The 25,308-nt window shown below is 39.0% G+C and overlaps 1 protein-coding gene across 1 annotated transcript in view; it reads left to right on the top strand.

Moving 5' to 3' along the window:
- The window catches only part of GlnRS (Glutaminyl-tRNA synthetase), a 57,111-nt gene that overhangs the window by 10,663 nt on the left and 21,140 nt on the right, over window positions 1–25,308 (top strand). The window contains exons 3-8 of the mRNA XM_083128031.1: window positions 1,182–1,335; window positions 2,164–2,393; window positions 5,342–5,496; window positions 8,119–8,305; window positions 10,471–10,658; window positions 22,691–22,914. Coding sequence (XP_082984157.1) covers window positions 1,182–1,335; window positions 2,164–2,393; window positions 5,342–5,496; window positions 8,119–8,305; window positions 10,471–10,658; window positions 22,691–22,914 — 1,138 coding nt within the window. The remainder of the gene's footprint in view (window positions 1–1,181; window positions 1,336–2,163; window positions 2,394–5,341; window positions 5,497–8,118; window positions 8,306–10,470; window positions 10,659–22,690; window positions 22,915–25,308) is intronic.

Genomic DNA, 25,308 nt, shown 5'->3' with positions numbered 1-25,308 from the left:
CATGTGTGATCAACATTGTGGAAAGTTTAAATGTCTCTACATGAAGGGTTCTTCATGAGGGATTGGGAAATAAATAGGTGTTATGTGAGGGTTTAAGGTGAAGAGTAACAATTTCGTACCAGTTGTGCATTTATTTCAATATCGTTGGAATAGGCACTACTACTAAAATACCCCTTGACGATACAAGAGAGTATTAATTTTTTAAGGTGATTATTAAGCTAGACATGATGTTTGAAAAATATTATCAATAAGTATTTACAGAATCCCAAGTATTCCTTATGGGAAATCAACTTCAAGTCAAGTCAATCAAATGGGAGTTTAGACTTTTCCTACGACTAAGACATAGTTCAACGTGTCCTTTTTCCATCCATGTAATTTTCTACGTCATTCGATGTTTGATATTCCTGACAGAACAAATAAAATAATGGTCCCATAAGCATAATACATTTCTCCTTGCTTCCTGGCAATATTACCAAACCCGATGTGCATAAAAGAGCTAAATTTCACATTAAATATAGCTAAAGTTGACTTTCAAGGCGCTAGATTAACGAAAGCTGCATAAAGTGCTTCCTAGGGTAGTTTTAGGTGTCAGAGGGGTGGGTGCCCTGCTATTACCTTTAACTTTAAAGTGATGACAATTTATTCTTAGTTTTCACCATCTACATCTGGCAGCATCACCCATCTCAATAATTCACCAATGGCTGCATGAAATTGGAAATAAAGGAATCCCAGATAACAATATTATGTCATCTTCAGGTCAGCCACGGCGCTATAAGAAAGCAGCTGAGGAGTTAAAAAGGAATGGGACGACGCAGCCAATATAACAATATCACATCACGTGCAAAATGTATATCCATGGCAATAGTTGGTCTTGTGGGCCAGAGCCAGTGTTGTCATCATGGTGGGGCAGGGAGCCAGTGCCACAGTTCACAGCCAAGCAAGTGCACAAAGAGCCAGATATTGCTCCAAAAGAGCGAAGCTGGCAACATTGCTCGGCAGCTGTCGGAGAGAGAAAGACCTAATTATTACTTTCTTACTCTGTGTTGAACCAAAGTGGGTTTGAAATTCAGACTACTGTTCAAAATGTATGTGTCTAGACGTTAGTCTTTTACACTATTTATAATGACTACTGTTACAGTTGCAAATTTTTATTTATTTATTTATTGTTATTTCTGTTCCAGCCGCCTTGGAGTTTCTCCTGTCACATATAAAGGATGTGAATGTGAAGCAATTTGAAGAGGCATGTGGGGTTGGAGTGTCCGTCACCCCAGAGCAGATAGAGCAGGCTGTGGAGAAGTCTATAGCAAGACACAAGAATGAGCTCACAGAGAAAAGGTAGGAGTTTATGGCCAGAGATCTAGGAAAGTTAGAGAAGATTGATTTCCCAAGCAGCTTAATTCCTCATTCTTTTTATCAAAATTGCGTACATCTTTCCAGGGGGTGTACCTAAGGAAACGGTCATTTTTGGTATGGCAAAACTTCCACTCCATCCCTATTGTAAAGTATCCCAATTTTTAGTTTATTCAAGAATAAATTGCCAGCTGAGCAATTGGTGTTTCAAGCGTGGATGAGTTTTCATGAAGGATATTGTGATTATGCAGCAAACAGCTACAATCTTCTTATTTTTACAGGAGAGGTCTTTCTCAGGGTGCTGGAAATGGTACAGTTAAATATGTTGTGTTCTTCAAAAGGTAAAATGTTTCTGTACTTACAAATGGTTTTCATTTAATTACTTCTTCAGTCCAATTCTGACTCATTTCCAGCTACTTCCTTGATGAGTCTCAGGAATCGAAAACATATAACGGGGTTTAAAGATTAAACAAACATGAAGTCTATACCTGGTGGAGACATATTGTTGTTCGGATCAAACTTTAAATGGCAGATTCAAGTCCTGATTAGCCTATCTGTGCACAAAGTGGACTTAAAACAAAACTCAAACATGATTAGAAAAGAAATAAGAGTATTATGCCTGATCATGATATGAAATTATGTCAGAATCCCAAAATGGGTCTGAAGAGGTAGTTAAATTACAACCACTTGTAAATACAAAAACTTGTTCACATTATTCTAATTACCTCCACTGACTACTAAATGTTGAATGAAGTGGTAAATATATAATTTAGATGATATGTTAAGGACTCACCATTCCATACGTTTTCACAGGTATCGCTATAACATTGGAATTATCATGCAAGAAACGAGATCAGCGTTGAAGTGGGCAGATGGGAAGGCCATTAAGAGTGAGGTGGATTTGCAGGTCCTTGATCTTCTTGGTCCAAAAACTGAGGATGACCTGGCACCTGTGAAACAAGAGAAGAAGCCAAAAGGAGGGAAAAAGGAAGACAAGAAGGAGGCAAAGAGTGATGCAGAGAAGTCTGTAGCAATAAATGGAGGTAAGCCAGCTGAAAACATGCCAATATTTTGGCTTGAATTTATAGTGGTGTGTCCTTTGGCCTGGCAGTCCTAAAAAAAGAACATCAAATAATCAAAATGATGGCAAAATATATAGGACAGGCTACTAAAAAAGAGAGAGATACTTCCCCCCCTCACTTTTGAAAATCCTGGGCATGCCAATATCTTGAAAATTATTTATTACACAGAAATACCTAGTTTATCACATTGGAAAAATAAACTTGGAAAATATTTTTCAGACTCCATATACAGTGAAACCTCGATTTTACGTTTTTCAGGGGACCAAGCTGAAAAACTTAAAATGCAGGAAAATGTAAGATCGAGTAAAATTTAAAACAATTTGCCATGTTATGACGATCTTGATTGAATGTATAATGCGGGAAAATTTAAAATCCAGGTTCCACTGTATGTGACAACTGACGTATAGTGACCTTGGTCATGTGTTGTTGGTTCAGCTTGGATGTCAACACTGCAAGGATGTGCCTCCTGGTAGCATAGTGGAATGTTGCTGCCATTGTCCCAGGTTTGATGCCTGACACAGTCACGTAGTGGTTCGGATTCCACTTTAAACTGTAGGTCCAGTCCTGGTAGTATTTCTGTGCACAAAGTGGACTTAATAACAAACTGCGAATAAAACACTGCAGTTGTGACTTGTTAAGTTCAAGTGTGCTTTGGCTATTCAGCATCGGTGGAGAAGAAGTATGAGCAAGAACAGATGTCTTATTTATACTTCTACAATATCCTACTTTTCAGCTCATTCTCCCCCTTCTCTTTTTTCGAACCCGGGACCCCTGGCATCATAACTCAATAGGTTAACACATTCGGGCCTGGCCTCATAATACGGCATTTTTACCTCTGGTCTGCAGTTTTTGGTTGTTTTTCAAAAAATCATAGAAAAAATATTTTTAATTTGTTTTTATTTACCACATATTTCTTAAATCTACAAAACTTCCTCTTTTCAATGAACAAAAATTTGTTAAATTTTCTTTTCATTTTCAGACATTTTTTAATATTTTTTTCAGCAATGTTTTGTGAAGAAGAAGAAAAGTACAACATTGTAACAAATGTTAATATAGAGATAGTTTAAGTTCGTAATCTGGAAATTTCAATAATTAACTACATAAACTATCAATACATCTTTTGAATCTTGCATAAGAATACTTCTTATGTGCACATAACAAAAAATAATTACAAATTACAAGTAATTATCTTTTGTATGAAAAAGTGGCTGCAGGACAGGACCAGATGATGGATGTATCAGTTGGTTCTGCGTCATCTGTAAAAATTAATAAATAAACTAAATAAATAAAATAAATTTTCATTTGACATACACTATACAAAATAATAAATGGAAAAACTAAAAATACATCAGTGCATATAGGAGAATCAAGCAAGAGGCAAGATGAATAGACCCAAAAAAATTACCTCTTCTCACTTCATTCATAAAATACTAGAGTTTGCAACACTGTTTATATTGTTGACAATAATTATTACGAATATAACCAATAATCAAATTCATCTGCATCATCAAAATCGTCGCTAACTTCAAACTCTGAGGCGGAATCCTCATGCAGAATTTCCGCTATGCAGTCTGGATCTAACGATGCCATTCTAAACAATACACAGTACATCAACCCGACAACAAACAGTCACAGGTGCGAGATAAAAATAGCACGTGAATCACCTTGGGGTCGGAATTTCAACAGAGGGTCTTGAATGAACAGGCGCATGAGACGAAGTACGAGCATAGCCCGTCATTCAATCGGCAAAGCGATTGCATACCGCAGGATGGGCTATGCCCGTCGTTCGTCCACATTGACTTTAAGTGCATTGTGGGCTATGCCCATCATGAGACCCCAATGTGTTAATCACGTCGCCAAAGGGTCCAGCCGAGATGCTGGCGGTAGTTACTTAAAAGCAAATTACACCAGCGACCTTCAGTGGATCTGAAAAATCCGCGGATACGAATGCTACCGGAAATCGTATGGGAAATAAAGCAAACACAGCTTTATGCTAAAAACATCGTTAACGAAAGGTGCACTCTCGTCAACGGTTCTAACGATCGAAAGTTTGAATTCCACATAAATAGTTCGAGAGAACATTTCTCAGCCCCAGTTGTACTCAGAACCTTATTGCGTAAACAGCTGTTGCCTCCGAATTCTCTGGTTTGCAATTAGTACGTAAAGATCTACCGCGGAGTTGCGATACCGAAGGAACTTTCTTTCAGGACTGCACCTTGTCTACAGATTCAACGAGACCTTAACTACAGGACTCCAGAGGTAAACGAATGTTCCTTTATCCCCTTCTATTATTCTCACAACCTTGCCAGGCCGGTCAACTGTTGAACTGTTAAAATCTAATGTTTAAGTGTTCTCCTTTCCAGTGTGTAATCATGTTAATTGATAATGGAACAGATTAATCAGTACTCTCATCAGTATTGCCCAATGTATGCATATTGTTGTGTCTTCGGAATAATTAAGTGCAAAACTTGCCCTAGTTTCTTAAAATACAAGTAAATGTTAAACACAAAATTTATTTTGCAAAGGCAAAACTCTTTGTCAGTCACTTGGTTACATACATTTATTATGGAGGTTAATGATCCATTTATCTCCTTCAAAGAACTTTGCAATTGCATATTTGTCCATTGGTAACTGTTATCCTAGCCTCAGTTAATATCTCACATGCACTTCAATGCAACGATACTAATTACTGTTAATCCTAAAATAAATACATAAGAAACGTAGTTTTGGAATATTATTGAAATTATGTGAAATGTGTGATTTTTACAGAAACTGTAACATTCTGTGCAAAAAATATTTGTCATTTATTGACAACTATTTTAGTAATGTGAGTACACTATCTGATACAGGAATATTATTATAGTTTGCCATGTCTTATTTTGGTAATGGTTGCATCTTCTTTATTTCAGTTGACCCAGCTGCTCAAGGCCCTGTTTCCATAGCAGAGTTAATGAAGAAGATGAACTTCCACAAACCTGGAGAAAATTTTAAGACTGATGGCTACGTCGTGACACCAAAAACCATGACTATCCTCCAGGAGCACCTTAAGATAACTGGAGGACAGGTGAGAGCTAATGGACCACCTGAAAAGTGGTAATCTTTTGTGAACTGCACTTGAATGTCAATCTCTCTTGTACACAGAACACACTGGAAACTGCATTCTTGCATGCAAAGCAGGCTATGGTGTCTGAATCCAAAAACGCTGTGGTTTTTGTGTTGGGTGTCCTGCCCATGCATGTTTGTGATTGTCCCTTCATCCATTTATTTGATTCAAAGTGACAGAAAAGTGATGTAATATAAAACAAAACAGTCAGAAGTGTGAATAACAACATTTGCTTTGCAATTGTTCAATCACAGTTTTTTTTCTTGCCAATAAAATTTATTTGGGACAGATTAATTGGTACCCTTTGGTATTTATTGATATAGGCACATGAAGTTGTTCCAATAATTTTACTAGTTTACCCTTAAGAGTTTAGTACATATACTGAAGTTTTCCACACAACTTACTTGTGAAGGTTCTATTAATTTATGTTTATAAAAGACACTGTAGTTTAATAAATACACCGAAGCAAATACTAACATTTTTCATGCAATTGGATTAAACATCATTTCATGAAAAGTATGGAAAATGTGTCCGACATTCCATTTTTTTAAAATTTACATTTCTTTTCTGCCATTTTTGGCTAATTGCAACAGTGAGGATGATCGATGATTAGGTGAAGTGGCACAAAGATCACCCTTGGCCAGGCTGGGATTCGAACATGGGAACTTTGACAATGAGCAGTTTTGACACCTTTCAATACCACTAAAAATTTACATTCATCATCATCCTCCTTTGCCGTTTCCTGCCCTGACTGGGTTGTCATAGAAGTCAGACCTCTCCATTTTTTCCTGGTCTTCCACCACTCCTCTCTTTCCACGGTGTTTCAATCTTGTCCTCTTCTCCTAACACTCTTCGCTATCTGCTCTTTCCACCGACATCTTGGTCTCCCCCTTGGCCTTATTCCCACTCCTTGTGCATTGTAAGCTCTTACTGGTAGTCTTTCTGCATCCATCCTCTTCATGTGTCCAAACCATCTCATCTGTGCCTGATCTATCCTGTCCTGAAGCTTCACCACTACCCTCACTGTCTGCCAGATCTCCTCATTCCTTATTCTATCCCTTCTAGCCTTCCCCAATATTACTTACTGGTCGGTGCTACAGTCCATGTAGGTCTTTGGCCTTCCTGACTACCTCTCTCCATTCATCTCGATCCTCTGCTTTTCTTCTCCATCCTTTAACTCCTAATCTTCTTAGGTCTTCTTCCACTTCCTCTATCCATCTTTTCCTGGGCCTACCTATTCTCCTTCTCCCTTCCGGTTTTCCATTTAATATTTTCTTGACAACCCGTGCTTCTTCCATCCTCTGAACATGCCCAGCCCAATATACTCCTTAAAAACTTCATCTCCACTGCCTGCATCTTTCCTTTGTCTCTTCTGTCATTGTCAAAGTCTCTGCTCTGTACGTAATTATTGGCACATAGTATGTGTTATATATTACCTTCTTGCATTTCATAGGCACATCCCTGTTCCATATTAATCTTCAAAAGCTTTGATATAGTCCACCACCCATTTGCCCTCTTCTGTTTATCTCATCTATTCTTCCACTTCTCTCAGTTATGCTTCCTAGATATTTGAAGCTCTCCATTACCCTCAATTCTTCCATGTCCATCTTTATTCTCCATCTTTATTCTTGGTTTCTTCTTGTTGTTAGCATTCCTGCTCTTCATTAAAGTTTGTAATCTCACATTTTGCACTTCAAAAAACCAAGCATATATTACTCTTGTAGCTATTATAAAGGTGTTTTACCGCATATTTCAAGTAGGGATGGACCAATATGAAATTTCTTTATGTGCAGAAAGGCTAATTGAGACTGGGCCTAAAGTTTAAATGCGATCCAAACCACTATGTGCTTAAACCAGGAAGTAGGGCTGAGTCATTACCAATGAGAGAGTACCAGTACTGGATGATACCAGCGGTATCAGTTGGATTTTATACACTAATACTTACCAGTACTTTTCTTAGAACCTGGATGTATCTTAGGGTCTGCAAAAATGCCACATAATGCTCTCGCTGAGTCTAATAATGTATGTATATTATGCAAAGAATTACTGCATATTAAAGTAGCAATCATTTAATCATAAAATCCATATTTTCATACACTTGTGAAAATAAATTAATTGTACAAAATTTGAAATTTTAATTTATTTTCACAAGTGTATGAAAATATGGATTTTGTGATTAAATGATTGCTACTTTAATATGCAGCAATTCTTTGCATAATGTACATACATTATTTTCATAATGTAACTCTTTGAATGTTTTTAAGAAGAACTTGAGTAAATTGATGTGATAAAATGGCAGGGATTTCATTACTTACACATGCATGTATTAATTGATATTTTAAATAATTTCTTGTTACAATATGCAAGCATTAGAATGGATGTCAGTTGAAAATGTCATTGACACAACCATACTAAAAATATCAAAAAAGTGACAGTGTAGCAATAAATTCCAGTCTTTTTATAGAAATAACGGATCGGTAAAATTATGGGTAATTTTACCGATAAAGCAATACACAAATATTGTCCGATACTGATGAATACATTAAAGGCACATTTAACTAAATTTTGCTTCTTTGTTGGTAGGTGAGAACAAGATTCCCTCCAGAACCGAATGGCATTCTGCACATAGGCCACGCTAAGGCTATCAACATAAACTTTGGCTATGCCTCTGCCCATAATGGTGTGTGCTTCCTCAGGTATGATGACACCAATCCTGAAAAAGAAGAAGAGAAGTTTTTCATTGGTATTCGTGAAATGGTCGAGTGGCTAGGTGAGAGGAACTTCTGTTCTTTCTATTGCATTCCTTCAGCAAAGTATATTATGGGATAAAAGTTTATTAATAGAAAAGTGTCGTGCCTTACCTGAATTTATTTCCTTTTTAATATCATTTTTCATTCTGATTTTTATTTCCTTTTTAATATCATTTTTCATCAGCACAGTGTTCTACCATTCGAGAGGTCTCTGGTTTGAATCCCAGCCCATCAATTTCATATCATCATCACATATCCTCATTTTTGTGAGAAAGCAAAAGTAGCAAAAAAGTGACACTAAACAAAAATACAAATATTGTTTTTAATGGCAAGAGATATTATTATTTTTTTCTTTCAATTTCATTTCTAAAATCCATATTCAATTTATTATTGTTTGAAAAGAGTAAATTTGACTAAATGTTTAATGTAAAGTAATGTACAGTTACCATAATTGTCATTTGTTTGAGATTTGTCAGAAAACAAACATATGTTAAGGAAGAATGCATTCCAGGAATGAAAAACCTCAAAGACTATAAAATAACAAATTAATCAGCATGTGCTATAGAATGACATGAAAATCAAAGAACCAGATATGTACCTTATGAGTAGGGGCATGCATAATTCGTTTTTGACGAAAAAACTAAATTTGAAAAAACACATTGTAGTGTTAATTTTTCATGTTTTTGAGAGGTGTGAGATGCATTATGTGACCATGTTTTGTCACGAAATAATGCGAAATGAACTGCAAAAAGCGAAATTAACTCTTAAACACGAAATTTAGGGTTTATTCACCGACGCGACACCTTCTGAGGTCTGAATTATCCTGAGAGTTATACAATTCCCGGAAAATTGATTAATTCTGCTGTTAATATTGGAGAAGCAAAAATGGATTCCTTTACACAGAAAAAACTTAATACTCTGATAACTACATAAATGTGCTATTAGAAGTGAAATGTTAATTCTGTGGAATAAGTGTAGTTTTTAAATCAAATTTAGGATTATATTCACAATTTTAAAACCAAAATGTCTTTTTATATACTACTTTTCATCCAATTTTTCACCGCTATAACACCAATATTTTATTTTATTTACTGCTTTTGAACCCGAAATTGACTGTTTTTGTACCGAAATTTTGCTTTTTTATTTACCAAAAATATGTGCCTCTACTTATGAGTACCTCATGAGTAGGATACATAGGAGAAGAGAAAGAAAATCAACAATTACTAATCACATTTTAGATACTAATAATAATACCCCATGCTGCAACAACCCATGAGGGCCAGGACCTCCCTACTGACTGCCAGCCTCACTCCCACTTGCCTAAGTGAGAGATCATCCAAACAGTTAAGGGGTGACGTGTAGCCAGCACGACAAACACCTGTCGTTGTAGGTTTCCATGACCGGGTTAAGCTACGTGTTCGTAGCTCCCCAATTTCCTCACGAACACAGGCCGAAATCTCAGGAGATTTCCTCGTGATACGCTCCTCCAGGAGAATCGAAGTTTTGCACGTCCCAGCCATAGCCCAAAGCATGATGCCTTAGACTGCACGGCCACGGTACATGACCAATCACATTTTAGATGAATATCATAAAATGAAAGACATGAAGAATTTGAAAGCGGCAAGTACAAAACTTGAACATGACATAAATGAGGATTTATTCATTAATTAAGCATACAATAAGGTTAGTGACTCATCCAGCCTTTGCTAGTTGAATCTGCATCATATGATTTTTAATCTGAAAAGAAATGACAATACCACACTAATGGAAGAAGTAATCTGCAGAATTGAAGAGAGATAACATCATCACCATGACCTGCTGACTTATGTATTCGGCAGCCATGCATGGATGACATTCCCATCCTTTTTCCTCACCATAATTTTACATTTTTATCTACACCTATCTTTCAAATATGCAATAATATTTTTGATGTAACTACCATCACCCTCCTCCTGAAGAAGCTAACAGGTGGTTGGCAAAAAATTGAGAAAACTAAGACACATGTCTGGTTCTTTGATTTTTTTTATGTGATCACATTATCGACCTGAGGTGTGAAGTATGCACTATTTTATGGCCATATTAGATTTGCCTGTGCAAGTACATAATTGAAAGTTTTTCTGGTTCATATATGGAGAATTAAAGTTGTTATTGTACATAATTCTGATGAATTTGATTTTCTCTTTAGGCTACAAACCATTCAAAATCACCCATTCCTCAGACTACTTTGACCAACTGTACGAGTGGGCTGTAGTTTTAATAAAGAAAGGTTGTGCCTACGTTTGCCACCAAAAGAAAGAAGAAATACAAGGCCATAACCCTCCCCCATCCCCATGGAGGGATCGGCCAATAGAAGAAAGTCTGCAGCTGTTTGAGGTGAGCTCTTATTAATTATTAGGAACTGTTTGATGTATGTGGACTTTCAATGAGTCTAAGAAACACTTAAAAATAAAAAATGTACTTGCATGAAATTTCTTGCAGGCCTGAGTGGATACCAATGCTTTTGAGGATTTGAATATTTTGAGTGATCCATTAAAATGCCACACTGCACTTTCACTGATTGAAATTATCCCGGATACAGAGTGGATAAAAATCATGATTTTTATTTAAAAAAATATTTTTGATGATTTTTTTCTTTTTAAATTTTGTTCATAATTGGGAACAGAGGGACGAGGTAGTATAAAAATACGGAGAAAACTAGTACTCACTTTATCTGCAAAACTGTTTTTTGTTGGAACGAGGATGGTCGCAGCAGCCACTGAAATGAATAGAACGAAGAAGAAAAACAATTTCGCGGATAAAGTGAGTACTAGTGGCCGCGGTGGCTCAGTCGGTAACGCGTCTGACTACCATGCTCAAGGTCCCGGGTTCGATCCCCGGCCGGTTCAAATCCGGGAACTTTTCTAACGGTGGAAGCGGCCCCGGCGCCCACCCAGCGTCGAATAACATGGGTACCTGGGGGAAACCCTGGGGGGTAAAGGCGGTCAGGGGCGTGATGCTGATCACATCACCCCCACTCACGACCGGATCAAGAAAGTGTGGGGCGTTACCCCCACACCCCCTATACGCCTTCATGGCGTGGTGCTATGCACAGGGGAACACTTTACCTTTTACCTAGTTCTCCATATTTATTTAAATTTTATTTTTAAATCTCTTTATTTTTTATTTTTAAAAACACGCTTAAAATTTCTTGTATGTTTTTTAACACCGTACATAATAACATCTTTTTTTATATATATAGTGTAGAGATATAGTGATTAAAATTACGAGAAAACCTCGTCAAGAGATTATTTTATGCTTGTTTATCCACTGGAATTGTCCGGCCAGCGAGCAGTCTCAAGAATGTGCAAACTTTGTAACTTCCGTGAAGCATTGACTGAGAGGCAAATACGTGGATCTAACATGATCCAGCATGTTCGAAAATTGTAATAACCTTTAGAAGCAAAAGATTATAAAAGCAAGCTCGCCCCCAGAGCTCGCTCTCATTACTCTTATATTACTAGTACACATTACAACTAACTACCTACGACGACGGTGTACGAAGTTTACGGCTGCATAAGCATGCAGCCATTCGCGCGGGATTGCTCGGAACAGTGAGTCAAGGGTCACAGTATCGAACCTTGGCATCAGTCACGATTCGGTCTGCAAGGAGCATCTGGACATTAACATCATTCGCCTACCAGGTATGAACAAGCGCAAATAACCTTAAAGTCAATCTTCCATATCTCATTCCTCTTAGTCGGAGCAGGTTCAACTCACAAGTATATTTAAGCTCTACCTAAAAGTATTATTGAAGCATCCCTGTGACCTCAGATCCCTGGTAAGATGGGATTACAACAATAGAAAGGCTTTTTCTGGTAAACGGCCCTGTAAAATATTTGAACAGTTTGATTATAGCAAATAAAAAAATTATATGTAAATATACATTTTTCTGTTTCTGATACTGTAGATATGATCCTACTATCAAAATGTTTGTTGAGTGTGTTAATCAAACTATAATAATTTCAGTAACTTGTCTTCCAGTGAAAATAAATCACTCTGGATGTACTATATAATTTTAACTTTATTTATTTATTTATTTATTGCGTCTTGTTTATCATGGCGAAGTTAAGGCTTTGTAGCCTTTTCTACCACTTAACCATGTTTACAACAACGTTTAAACCATTCCATAGAAAGGTAAATTTTAAAATATAAAAAGAGAAATATAAAATTACAAAGAAAAAATTACAGAAAAAAATGATAAGAAAAAAAAATGCATACGGGAATAAAATCCTAACCTATACACACGAACATACAACAAAACACACACATACACACACACACACACAATCAGATATTCATGACAGTAGTCAGGGATTTGAAATATTAAGGTGAATAAGGATTTTCAGTGTTGTTCTGCGCTTAACTGTATGCAATTTATCACTAAAATATAATGTGCTAACTATTTGTGCCCAATAAAAAATGTTTTAATTGCGTCTTAAAGACATATACTGAAGATGAGTTTCGGATTTCGAGGGGCAGTGAGTTCCAAAGACGAGAAGTAGAAACGGTGAAAGATTTTGAATAAAAATTTGAGTTATGAAGGGGGATGAGTAGTTGAGTTCTCCCTCGCGATCTGGTGTCAAGGCTGTGTGATTCGGAAAGCATTGAGAATCTGCTCGAGAGATAAGCCGGTTCCTTTGAACTGATTGCCCTATAGAGAAGGGTGAGGTTGTGTACCTTTCGCCGATCAATTAATTTGAACCAATTTAGATTTGTAAAGAAAACGGATAAATGGTCCCTATATTTCAGATCGAAAATAAAGCGGACGCAGGTGTTTTGTACTCGTTGAAGACGTTGAGCGAGATCATCTGGTAATTCGGAATAGACAGAATCGCAGTAATCGAAGTGTGGAAAAACAAGTGCTTGCACCAGCTTGATTTTAATGCTAACGGGTAGAAAATGTTTAAGCCGAACAAGAGCGTGTAATGCAGCGAAGGCTCTTTTACTAGTTAAATTTACGTGATCTGACCATGAGAGATGCTGATTAAACATTACGCCCAGATTTTTGGCTGTTTTACTTAATTTAATAGCTTTCCCTAAGACCATTATGGGCGGGAGGGAAGAAATTTCAAATGCTGAAAGCATTTTTTGTGAACCTATAATAATAGTTTGGGTTTTCGAAGGATTAATTAGTAGCCCATGATTAGCTGACCAAGTACTGATTTTGTTCAGATCATAATTTATATCGCGAATTGAATTTTCAATATTCTTTGGAGGAAATGACAAATACAGCTGAACATCATCTGCATAGATGTGATATTTACAGTGTTCGAGTGCGTCAGGAATATGGTTAATGTACAGAGAGAAGAGGAGTGGACCGAGGACGGTTCCCTGGGGGACACCGGCGCTGATTGATCGCCACGACGATTTCTCACCGGAGTTGAAGACGCATTGTTGGCGTTCATTAATATACGAACGGAACCAAGCTACGGTTGGGTCAGAGAAGTTGTACAGGAAGGATAGCTTGGATAGCAGGATGTCGTGGTCAATAGTCTGAAAAGCTTTACTAAAGTCCAGAAGTACAAGAATAGTTACTTCTTTAATGTCCATGGCGTGTCTTATGTCGTCCGTCACGTTGATGAGCGCTGTGCAGGTGCTATGGTTGCGCCGGAATCCCGATTGGAGGGGATTCATTAGATTGTTTCGTGATAAGAAATTACGCGTTTGGTTACTGACAACGTGTTCGAGAGCTTTGGACAGAGCCGGAAGAATACTTATCGGCCGGTGGTCGCCGAGGCTGAGAACTTTGTTTGTTTTCGGCAGAGGGCGAACCTTAGCCAGTTTCCAAATCGACGGGAATATGCCGAAGGACAGGGAGAAATTAAAAATGCCTGTTATAGGAAGGAGAACGTACGGGAGAATTTTTTTAATCATTAGAACAGAGATTTCGTCTATTCCCACAGCAGTGGATTTTATTTTATTGAGAGCTGACTGAACGTGTTCTGGCCGAATGGGCGAGAAGAAAAATTTTGGTGCGGTGCTGTGAACGGTGGTCGAAATCGTTCGTATTGTTTCTTCCCTTACATTATTGTCCAGTGTTTGAACTTCGCTGAAATATTCGTTCAACATTTCTATGGAGAAGTTTAATTGATCGTTCCTTTTTTGTTTACCAACCCCTAAAGTTTTCAGTTTTTTCCAAATAACATCCGACTTTTTCTCATAATTCAGAAGATCGTTCGCGAATCGACGCTTTGCTTTCCTGACCTCTTGGTTACAACGATTTCGTAATATTCTGAAACTTTCGAAACTGCCACTTGCCGACTGGCCGCGCTTTACGCCCCTTCGATGTTTGCCGTAGGCTCGATCCCTGGCTGCCATGAGCTGCCGCAGGTCATCCGTCAACCACGGACAAGGGGGGCGAGAGACGCGTTTCTTTTTCACCGGGGCGTGCTTGTCGTACAACTGGAGAATGAAAGTGTTAAGGAGATTCACCTTTTGGTCGAGAGTGGGCAACGTGCTGATTACGTGCCATGGGAGAAGGGCGGCGTCGGCAGATAATTGCGCATCGTTTATGTTTTTAATGTCTCTGTAACATACAAGTTTGGCTTTGTACTTGGGAACGCGCAGCTCATAAGATAAAAATATCATGTCATGGTAAGAGATTCCGGGTACTGGGGTTTGTCCGTGACTTACTACGCGTGATGGGCTGGAAACAAGAATTAAGTCGATCCACGATTCAGAGGTTGGAGTGTGGTGAGTTGGGTCGAGAGGACAGATGGAAAGGTTCAGAGCAGACACCGTGTCCCGGAACGACGTGACTTCTTTCTTTGTGCAGCAGAGATCGATATTAAAGTCCCCCAAAATTATCGAATGTTCATAGTTGGGCAAGAAATTCCCGATTTCATTTTCGAAGTTGACGAGGGAAGTGCAAGGAGGTCGGTACACTACGGACAAAAGAACCTTTTGTTGTCTTACGGTGACTTCGAGAATGAGGAATTCGGAAGAATAGTTATATTCTCCGTGAGATTCTCCTATTACTTTTGCGTTAATGTCTTCCCTTAGATATATTGCTACTCCCCCGCCCCTTTTTCCGATCCTGTCTCTCCTAAAGAGTTTAAATCCCGCCACATGCACCAGATCGCTCGAGAGGGACTCTTGCAGCCACGTTTCGGAGACTAAAAGAGCATCGATATGCTCGAGCGTGGAAAATATATTTTGGATCTCGAGGAAATGTTTGAGGGTGCTCTGGGCATTTATGTGCGCTACATTGAGGTTGCCGGCGGCGAAAGTTGACCTGGGTTTGGGAAAAAAGTTTACAATCGTCTGCCGTGAAGGGGGTGGGGAGGGGTCGGTCACACTTCCTGGGGAGAGGGACAAGTCTCCGAGTTCCGCAAATGGGCTGGATGGGGGCGTTGCCAAATTTACAGTGACCAAATTACCGGTTCCAGCCATCGCAGAGAGTTGAATTTCAATTTATTGGATGATCGGGAAAGGCATGCTATGTAAGGAATTATAAGTCTACTTACCAAGGCGGCAGAAGAGATGATGTTTGCAGAACACTGAAAACCCTTTGCAACACACTTTAAATATTTTTATAGTCTTTTTAGCTGAATTTTGATGATTTTTTTAATGATAGTTTTTAAAAGTTTTTAAAATATCAGTTACCATGTTTATTTACAGCTTAATGGTAATGACACTATTTATGGTTTAACATGATTAGTATTTTGTATATTATTCTACACAAAATGTTTGCTATTTTTGCATATAAAAACATATTGAATTTTATATCAAGAGACATTTAAGTGTGCTTACAGTTTACATATTACATTTACTTTCATTTGAGCCTCACCCCATCAGTACATGTATTTTGTTTAATTTATTTTCCTTTCTTCGAGCCTAATAAACATCACTCAATGATTACGATATTATTGTATTTCCTCCAAAAGTGATTCTGATATTTACAAATTCCTTGTGTACATTATTCTGCAAATTATTTCTTTAAAGTGATTTTTATTTTTAAAAAAAACAACAAAAAAACACCTGATTTAAATCAAACCCCATTGCCTGGATATTATGCAAATTTAAAGTTCTGATTTATTTTGGACCAGTATTGTGTGGAAAAATTGCTTTTGTGATTAACTGACAGCTAGTTTAATATGCTGGTATAATTCATGAATATTTTAAAGCAATACTCAGGTAAATATTAATCAATATTTGTAACACTTTCAATTCTTGCAATTTTCAAGCATCAGTATCTGTATAGCTGAGAATTGGGAAGAGTATTGGTGACAGTATAGATCCAAAGTGATGTTGACTGAGCACAAATTTCTCTTTTTGTAATCAACCTTGATTAGCCTACATGAGCATAAATGTACTTAAGACAAACTTTGGCGAGGTTTTTTTTTTCATTCAAGGTTTTATGTTTCTTTCTGATGGTTCCTAGCGATTAAAGAGAACTTAGGTGTTTTGAAAGTGGTTCTGTGTGTTACAATTGAACCAAGTTAAAACAAAATAAACAATACTTCTGGTTTTAGTTTTAGTTGGCAGTGAACAACATCGTTTTTATTGTGATGACATTAGCACATAGTACACATCACCAAGAAGCATTTCTTAAATGTTGTTAAATTGTTCCGTGTTAAAGGTTGTTCACATTCTTTATCATTTTATGTATACACACAGACTTAATTTATTAAATCGTTGGAAATTGCTGTGAGGATATAGTGTTGAAATTGAGAAATCTATCATGTAAATCCTGATAGTTTGAAAACAGATTTGTAAATAATTTACGATTTAATGAACATTTGGCATGGTTTTATTTGCATTCAAGAAGAATTCAACGTGTCAAAGAACACATAATGTAGAGGCAATGTTGGGGCATTCCGTGTGAAAGTATCCCTGAATCTCAATTTTTGAAATTAAATGCAGTGCTGTAACTTTATTCTATTTTATGAGTAAACAATCTAAATTTCATGGTGGTTGCGGTAAACGTGGTTTAAAATTACTTACGTGAAATTTAGAAGATTTCGTACTTCCGCGTTGCACAATTTAATGGTTCAATCCTATTAATTTCGAAGATCCACTGTCTTCATTCACAAAAGGGTACGGCGTTTGAAGCGGAGATGGTGTCGCGTCACTACATTGTTTGTTCCCGGGCAGCGGTGGTTGCGATTTTTCCCGTTCGGCAGCACTGGCGCACGCATCTTGGTTTGCGTCGTCTGCTTCCTGTTGTCCGGTGGCGTTGTCAGTTGGGGGTTGGGGGGCTGGGCCATGTTGCTCGGTAATGTTGCGTTCCTGTTCCCCGCGTGGATGGGGGGGGGGGGGTCTAATATGTGCATAGCATCTTTTCTTTTTCAGGTCGGGGATCTTTCTGAGGACAGGGTGCCAAGTTGGGTGCGCTTGTCCATTGTCCAGGTTTAGTGCTGGTTTCTGCTGGATGATGGCATGGGTTTCTTTGATGGTGTTTTCTATGACAGAGCCGGTTGGGTGAAGTATGGATATGGAGGCGATGGTGTGATTAGTGGAGTGGAGGTGTTGGGAGAGGCCTGATTTAGGTGTGTCGTTTTTGGCATCTTTTACATGCTTGTTAATCCGTTCTTGGACGGTGCGGATGGTTCTGCCAATGTATGTGTTGTGGCATTGGCATGTGGTCTTGTAGACACCGGGGGATGCAAGTTTGGGTAGGTAGTATCTCTTGAAGTTGGGTAGTGCCCTTCCGATTTGGGATATGGGTTTGTGTGCTACTCAGATGTTGAAGGGTTTGAGGGCCTTGGTGAATTTTCCAGATGTGGTGGGGTGGTATGGAGTGGAATGGAGGAGTACATGTCCCGATCAGCCTTGCACTTGACTCCACCAGAACATGGCTACTCAGCAATAGCACGCCTCCATTTGTAACCGATGAAATCTGCAACCTTCTACAAGCCTGCCTCACCCACAACTATTTCCAGTTCGAGGACAGTTTCTTCCACCAGACAGGGGGCCTAGCGATGGGCAACCCCCTTTCTGCACCCCTATCCAACATAGTGCTGCATGTGGCCGAGAAGTCAATTCTCACCCAACCAGAGTTTGCTCATATAAGATACAAAGGATATGCCGATGACACCATAGTCATTTACAAACAGGAAGAGGACCTAACCCATCTCCTAACTGCCCTCAATAACATACATCCCAACATAAACTTCACCGTTGAAAGGGAACAAAATGGCCACCTCAACTTTCTCGACCTCAGCGTCCGACGACTTCAAGACAAGTTCGTCACGTCCGTATACAGGAAACCAGGTTCGGGCACCCAGTATATCCATGCAAAATCCAACCACCCACCAAAACAGAAAGCTGGAGTATGGATGAACTTTTACAGAAGAGCCTTCACACACAGCTGCACAGAAGATGACCTGCAAGATGAAATAGCGTGCGTAACCGAAATAGGCCTAAACAACGGTTACACCGAGCGCCAACTATCCATGTGGTGTGCAAAAACAGAAGCCCAGTTCAGAAACCCAAGAAACAGAGATAACCCGAACCAAAACCCTAAACCCAAATGGATCGCCTTTCCTTACCACCCCACCACATCTGGAAAATTCGCCAAGGCCCTCAAACCCTTCAACATCTGAGTAGCACACAAACCCATATCCCAAATCTGAAGGGCACTACCCAACTTCAAGAGATACTACCTACCCAAACTTGCATCCCCCCGGTGTCTACAAGACCACATGCCAATGCCACAACACATACATTGGCAGAACCATCCGCACCGTCCAAGAACGGATTAACAAGCATGTAAAAGATGCCAAAAACGACACACCTAAATCAGGCCTCTCCCAACACCTCCACTCCACTAACCACACCATCGCCTCCATATCCATACTTCACCCAACCGGCTCTGTCATAGAAAACACCATCAAAGAAACCCATGCCATCATCCAGCAGAAACCAGCACTAAACCTGGACAATGGACAAGCGCACCCAACTTGGCACCCTGTCCTCAGAAAGATCCCCGACCTGAAAAAGAAAAGATGCTATGCACATACTAGACCCCCCCTCCAGCCACGCGGGGAACAGGAACGGCACATTACCGAGCAACACGGCCCAGCCCCCCAACCCCCAACTGACAACACCACCGGACAACAGGAAGCAGACGACGCAAACCAAGATGCGTGCGCCAGTGCTGCCGAATGGGAAAAATCGCAACCACCGCCGCCCCGGAACAAACAATGTAGTGACGCGACACCATCTCCGCTTCAAACGCCGTACCCTTTTGTGAATGAAGACAGTGGATCTTCGAAATTAATAGGATTGAACCATTAAATTGTGCAACGCGGAAGTACGAAATCTTCTAAATTTCACGTAAGAAATCTAAATTTATCTTTTGGACAAAAATTCAAGCATTATACATAATTAAGTTAGAAAGTAGAAGGTATTTTACATATTGTTCGTTCATTTTAAGTTTTTGATTTACTTGTGTTTTCTATTGTGTCCCTCCCATAACACCAAAAAACAATTGATTTCTCCTTTAACTGTTACATTTCTTCCTCAACTCCACTAGAATATTCAAAGGCCAATTACCTTCTCTCTTTGCCTTAAATCATTTATTTTTCATCATTTGACAATTCACAGAAATTGAAATAAATTTGTTATTAAGTGTAGAGGCAGTGTTTCGTCTCTCCCACCCGTGACACAAAATTGTTCGCTTGTAGCTGCAAATCTAGGAAATTATTTTAAGGGTAGTTATGTTTAATCAACAGTGTGAAGTTTCATATTTCATTGCACAGAAACTGTAAAGTAAATGTTGCTTAACTATCAGTAGAACAGTTACTTTAATATAAAAAATCTAGTCTGCATGTCCACCCATGACAATGGAATGCACCTTTTTTTCGTTTTTGAAAAAAGCACGAAATGTGAGATAACACACTGTAATGTTCGTTTCCATGTTTTTTGAAGGTGAGGTGCATTTTCCAACCAAGTTTAGTCACGAAATGATGCAAAATGAACTGCAAAATGTCAAATAAACTCATAAGCATGAAATTTAGAGTTTATTTGTTTATGCGACACTTTCTGAAGTCTTAATTATCCTGAGTTATGCAAGTCACGGAAAATTGACTTCTTTACCCTTTACACAGGAATAAACTTATTACTCTGATAAGCAGTGGCTCAGTCGGTAACGCGTCTGACTACCATGCTCAAGGTCACAGATTCGATCCCCGGCCGGTTCAAATCCGGGAACTTTTCTAACGTTGGAAGTGGCCCCGGTGCTCACCCAGCGTCGAATAACATGGCTACCTGGGGGAAACCCGGGGGGGTAAAGGCGGTCAGGGGCATGGTGCTGATCACATCACCCCCACTCATGATCGGATCAAGAAAGTGTGGGGCGTTACCCCCACACCCCCTATACGCCTTCATGGCGTGGTGCTAAGCACAGGGGAACACTTTTACCTTTTTACTCTGATAACTACGTAAATACGTATACTATTAGAATGGAAATGTTTCTTTTGTGTACTAAATGAATACCGTATTTACTCATGTATAATGTGCACTTTTTTCCAAAAAAAAATTCCCCCAAAAAACTGTGGTGGGTATTATGCATGGAATAATTCAGACAGCCAACATGAAAACGTACAGGATCATTCCGTGATTTTGCTACACTTGCATTGACTTTTCATGCTTACGAAACCCTATCATGTTATACAGGGTAAGTCAAAATGAAGGACCCGATTTCAGACATTTATTCTGTGAAATATAATAAACAAATGTTATTGTGAGACATGTGCTAAGAAAGGTAAACTGTCAAAGTTTTTTTTAAACAAATCACAAGTGTTCTATGTGAGCACCTTGCGTAACACGGCACACATCAAGCCGATAGTCTATCTCCTGCCAAACCTTGTCTAGCATGTTGCGGTCAATATCCGCAATGGCTGCTGTGATGCGGGCACGCAGGTCATCCAATGTTGTTGGAAGTGGTGGTACGAAAACCTGATCCTTGACAAAACCCCACATGAAGAAATCACAGGGGTCAAGTTGGGGGAACGAGGTGGCCAATGAAGGAGAAGTCGATCCTCCAGAGATGCACGGCCTATCCAACATTGTTCCAATGCCCCATTGAGATGGTCCCGAATGCTGCCATGGTAATGGGCAGGGGCACCATCCAATTGGAGAATGAAATCTGCGCTATCCTCTGCAAGCTGTAGAAGGAGCCATAGTTGCAGCATATCAAGGAAAACAAGTCCTGTCACAGTACGTTCATGGAAGAAAAATGGCCCATAAATCTTTTCATGGGAAATGGCACAAAAGGCATTCACTTTGGGAAAATCGCGTTCGTGTTCCACAAATTCATGGGGATTAGCAGTTCCCCAAATCCTTACGTTGCGTCTATTCACTTTCCCTGAAAGGTGAAAAGTTGCTTCATCACTGTAAATTAACCTCTCAGAGAACCCATCCGTTTCCATTAATGCGAGGAAATCAGCACAAAAGGACGCACACAAAGCTAATCAGTGTCTTTTAAGGCTTGAGCTAGTTGCAAGTGGTAGGGTTTCATTTGTGAACGTTTATGCAGAACCCGCCAGACAGTTTTCTGTGGAAGTTGAAGTTCTCTTGCTGCCCGGTAGGTGGACTTCTGTGGACTCCGCACGAAACATGTGCACACTTGTTCCACTGTCTCTTCCCAAGTCGACGGACGGCCAGGCGATTTTCGTTTACAGATGCAGCCCGAATCTCTGAAATGTTCATACCACTTACGAATGGCCTTCCCCGTAGGTGGTTCTCTCTGATAATTGGTAACGAAATGCCGTTGCACACTAATCACAGACTTGGTTCACATGATAATCAAGCACACAGAAAGATCTCTGTTCTCCAGTCAACGCCATTTTCCTGCTTGCTGCTCACTGCTGACTCCTAGCGGTAGAAAGTAGAAACACTGCGTGGACACTAAACTTTGAAAGTTAACCTTTCGAAGCGCATGTCTCAAAATAACATATGTTTATTAGATTTCACAGAATAAATTTCTGTAATCGGGTCCATCATTTTGACTTACCCTGTATATCGTTGTAATGAAGGAACCTTCTCCTCTTGGTCCACATAGCAACAGGTGACTTATTGAATAGGTAGGATGTCATTCACTTTTGATCTGCATAGCAACAGTTTTACGACCTACAACTAGGAAAGCCATTTCTTGAACCTGGATTATACTGCACATTATGTACGAGATAATATGTGGTGGTCAATTTTTCACATCAAATACCAGGGTGCGCATTTGTCATGCACGCACATTATATACGTCATAATCAAATTGAGGGTTTTGTTCATCACTGTAACACCGAAATGCCATTTTTTATACCACTTTTGATCCCGAATTTGTAACGAAATTTTGATGTTTTTTTTTTTTTCATGAATGTGTGGCTGTAACAATATGCTAATGTGCTTAATCTGTGTGTTTCCAGGATATGAAAAATGGCAAAATCAACGAGGGTGATGCTACATTAAGAATGAAGGTGACATTGGAGGAAGGGAAGCAGGACCCTGTTGCCTACAGAATCAAATTTATTGCTCACCATAGGACAGGGGACAAGTGGTGCATTTATCCAACATATGACTACACACATTGCTTATGTGATTCCATTGAACACATTACGCATTCTCTGTGTACAAAGGAGTTTCAGTCAAGGTAAGAACATATTGAGAAATGTGTTTTCGATTGTGGAAGATGTTAATGTAATGTATTATTGGGTACATTTCCCGATTGCATGTAAATGTTTACTGTATTAGAGCAATGATGGAAGGAATTAAAAAAACATCAGTTAAAATGGAATGGAGCATGTTTTGAGGATGACTCGAAAATTATTAAGTTACAGGCCAAAAAGAAAAATATATTTAGGAAGGCCATATTGCTGATGAAATTATCAATTTTTGTAGTCGTAAAACGGGCTTTGGTTACCCAGACTGCAAGAGGAAGAAGCTTTATATTTTCAAATACATTAAAATTTCATTTTAAAAGGTGATGTGGTTAGCACAGCGTGCTCTGGTGCTAGAGGTCTTGGGTTTGAATCTAAACTTGAGCATGGTTGTTCTTTGTGAATGGCCCTTCATAAATTTCATCATATCATTACTCATCCTCATCCTTGCAATTAGCCAAAAGTGGAAGAAAAGTGAGATAAAATAAACCCAATCAACGAATAGTTCATAGAAAAGAAGTGTGCCTACTAAAGCTAATTTTATGTGCCATAATTTCAGTACTATTTTTCTACAGATATAGCATTAGTGGTTGAACCTTCTCTCATCATGCTCATAAATGAAACTCCTCTTCTTTCATAAATATAACTATAAAATTTGTCAACATACAATGAGATTTTGTTGCTGAGACTGTTGCATTCCAAGACCTCGTTTGCCAACATGGAAGATTTCACCCATGGCCAACCTTCTTCTTGTTACTTAAATTATTTTATTTTCAAATGGTATGAATCTATTTTGCCAGCCTTTAGTACTACAAGGATTTATTACCTTCTTAGACACATTCTCCAAGTTAATTTATTTACATATAATGCGATGTACAAATTAGAATAGACAGGGTTGGACATGAAAAACTGACCTGCTTCATCTTGTCAGACATACTCAAACTATTAATTCGCCCATTCCACTACTCTCCCCATCTAGCCATGTCACGTCACCCCTCCTGTCGTAACTGCATCTGTCTTTGTTTTTTTTGAAGAACATTAATTCAGGAGAAATGTTTGTTTCAGACCAAGTGATATGAGCCATGCTGGTTTTTCATGCACAACCCTGTATATTGGCTTAAATGTCCAATAAAAGAAAAATTTATAACTTCAGATGTATTTGAGATATTTGTACAGAGTTTAGTTCTACAAATTGAGAAACTCAAAATGTTTTTTTACATACCTAGTATGTTTCAATATGTGCACCGTTTGTGGCATGACAGACGTCTAATCTGTATTCCATCTCTCTCTCTACGTGTTGTTCAGCATTGCAGGTGTAACATTGTTAATAGCTGCACGAATGCGATGGCGCAGATCACGAACTGGTGTTTAATACACTTGTTTTTTTTACAAATCCCCAAAGGAAAGAATCAAGAAGTGTAAAGTCTGGGCTTCTAGGGGGCCAAGAAATTGGATATTTACCCCTGCCAATCCAACGCCCAGGAAATTCAAAAAATCCTGCGTAATGACACAGAGCGCCATCTTGTTGGAATATCATGTCACAAGGAAGTTGTGGCACAACGTACAACTCCAACATATCCACGTAATTTGATCCATTAACGGTACGCTCCGCGAAGAAGTATGGCCCTATAACCCCGTTCTTCAACAATGCACACAAGACATTCACTTTTGGAGAGTCACATTCGTGTTCTTTCACTATGCAGGGTGGTTCCGTTCCCCGGATGTAACAGTTGTGTTTATTCACCTTCCTGGAAGTGTGGAATGTACACTCATCTGAAAAACAAAGCGAATCGAGTTGTGCCTCGTTTTCATCAATTTCTGCAAGAATTTCTTCCTCAAATGTTTTCCGCAGTAGCTTGTCCTGAGGTTTGAGTTTCTGACAAAGCTAAAAATTGTATGCCCGTAGGCGCAACCATTTATGGAGAACATCATGTACTGTCGACTTAGATACCTGTAATTCCATACTTGCTCGTCGGACTGACTTCCTAGGGCTTCGTTGGAAGGACGTGCTGAATTCTTCAACACTAGCCTCTGAAACTGCACTCTTCGTGTGGTGGCCCAACATTGACTGCACACTGCCGGTTTTCCGAAGGCGTTTGTCCCATTTCTTGATGGCTTTAAACGTGGAAACGTTGTCAGTTGGTCATAATTGACACTCGCGCTGAAAACTATGTTGTACAAGTGTTACAGACTTCAGCTCGGGAAAAGCAAGCACACAGAGAACCTTCTGTTGTGAAGTCCACATTGCTACTGGACTGGCACGTTTGTGCTCGCCACAAACAATGCATTGGCATGATTTTGCAAACAAAAGGATAGGATGTCTGTTAAGAACCAGTGAAAAATAAAGCATCACATCTCTGAAAGTATTGTATTTACTGCATCAAAGT

This window comes from Lepisma saccharinum, chromosome 9, assembly GCF_977018435.1.
Source record: "Lepisma saccharinum chromosome 9, izLepSacc3.1, whole genome shotgun sequence".
NCBI classification, from domain to species: Eukaryota; Metazoa; Arthropoda; class Insecta; order Zygentoma; family Lepismatidae; genus Lepisma; species Lepisma saccharinum.
This window is presented reverse-complemented; position numbering and strand designations above follow the sequence as displayed.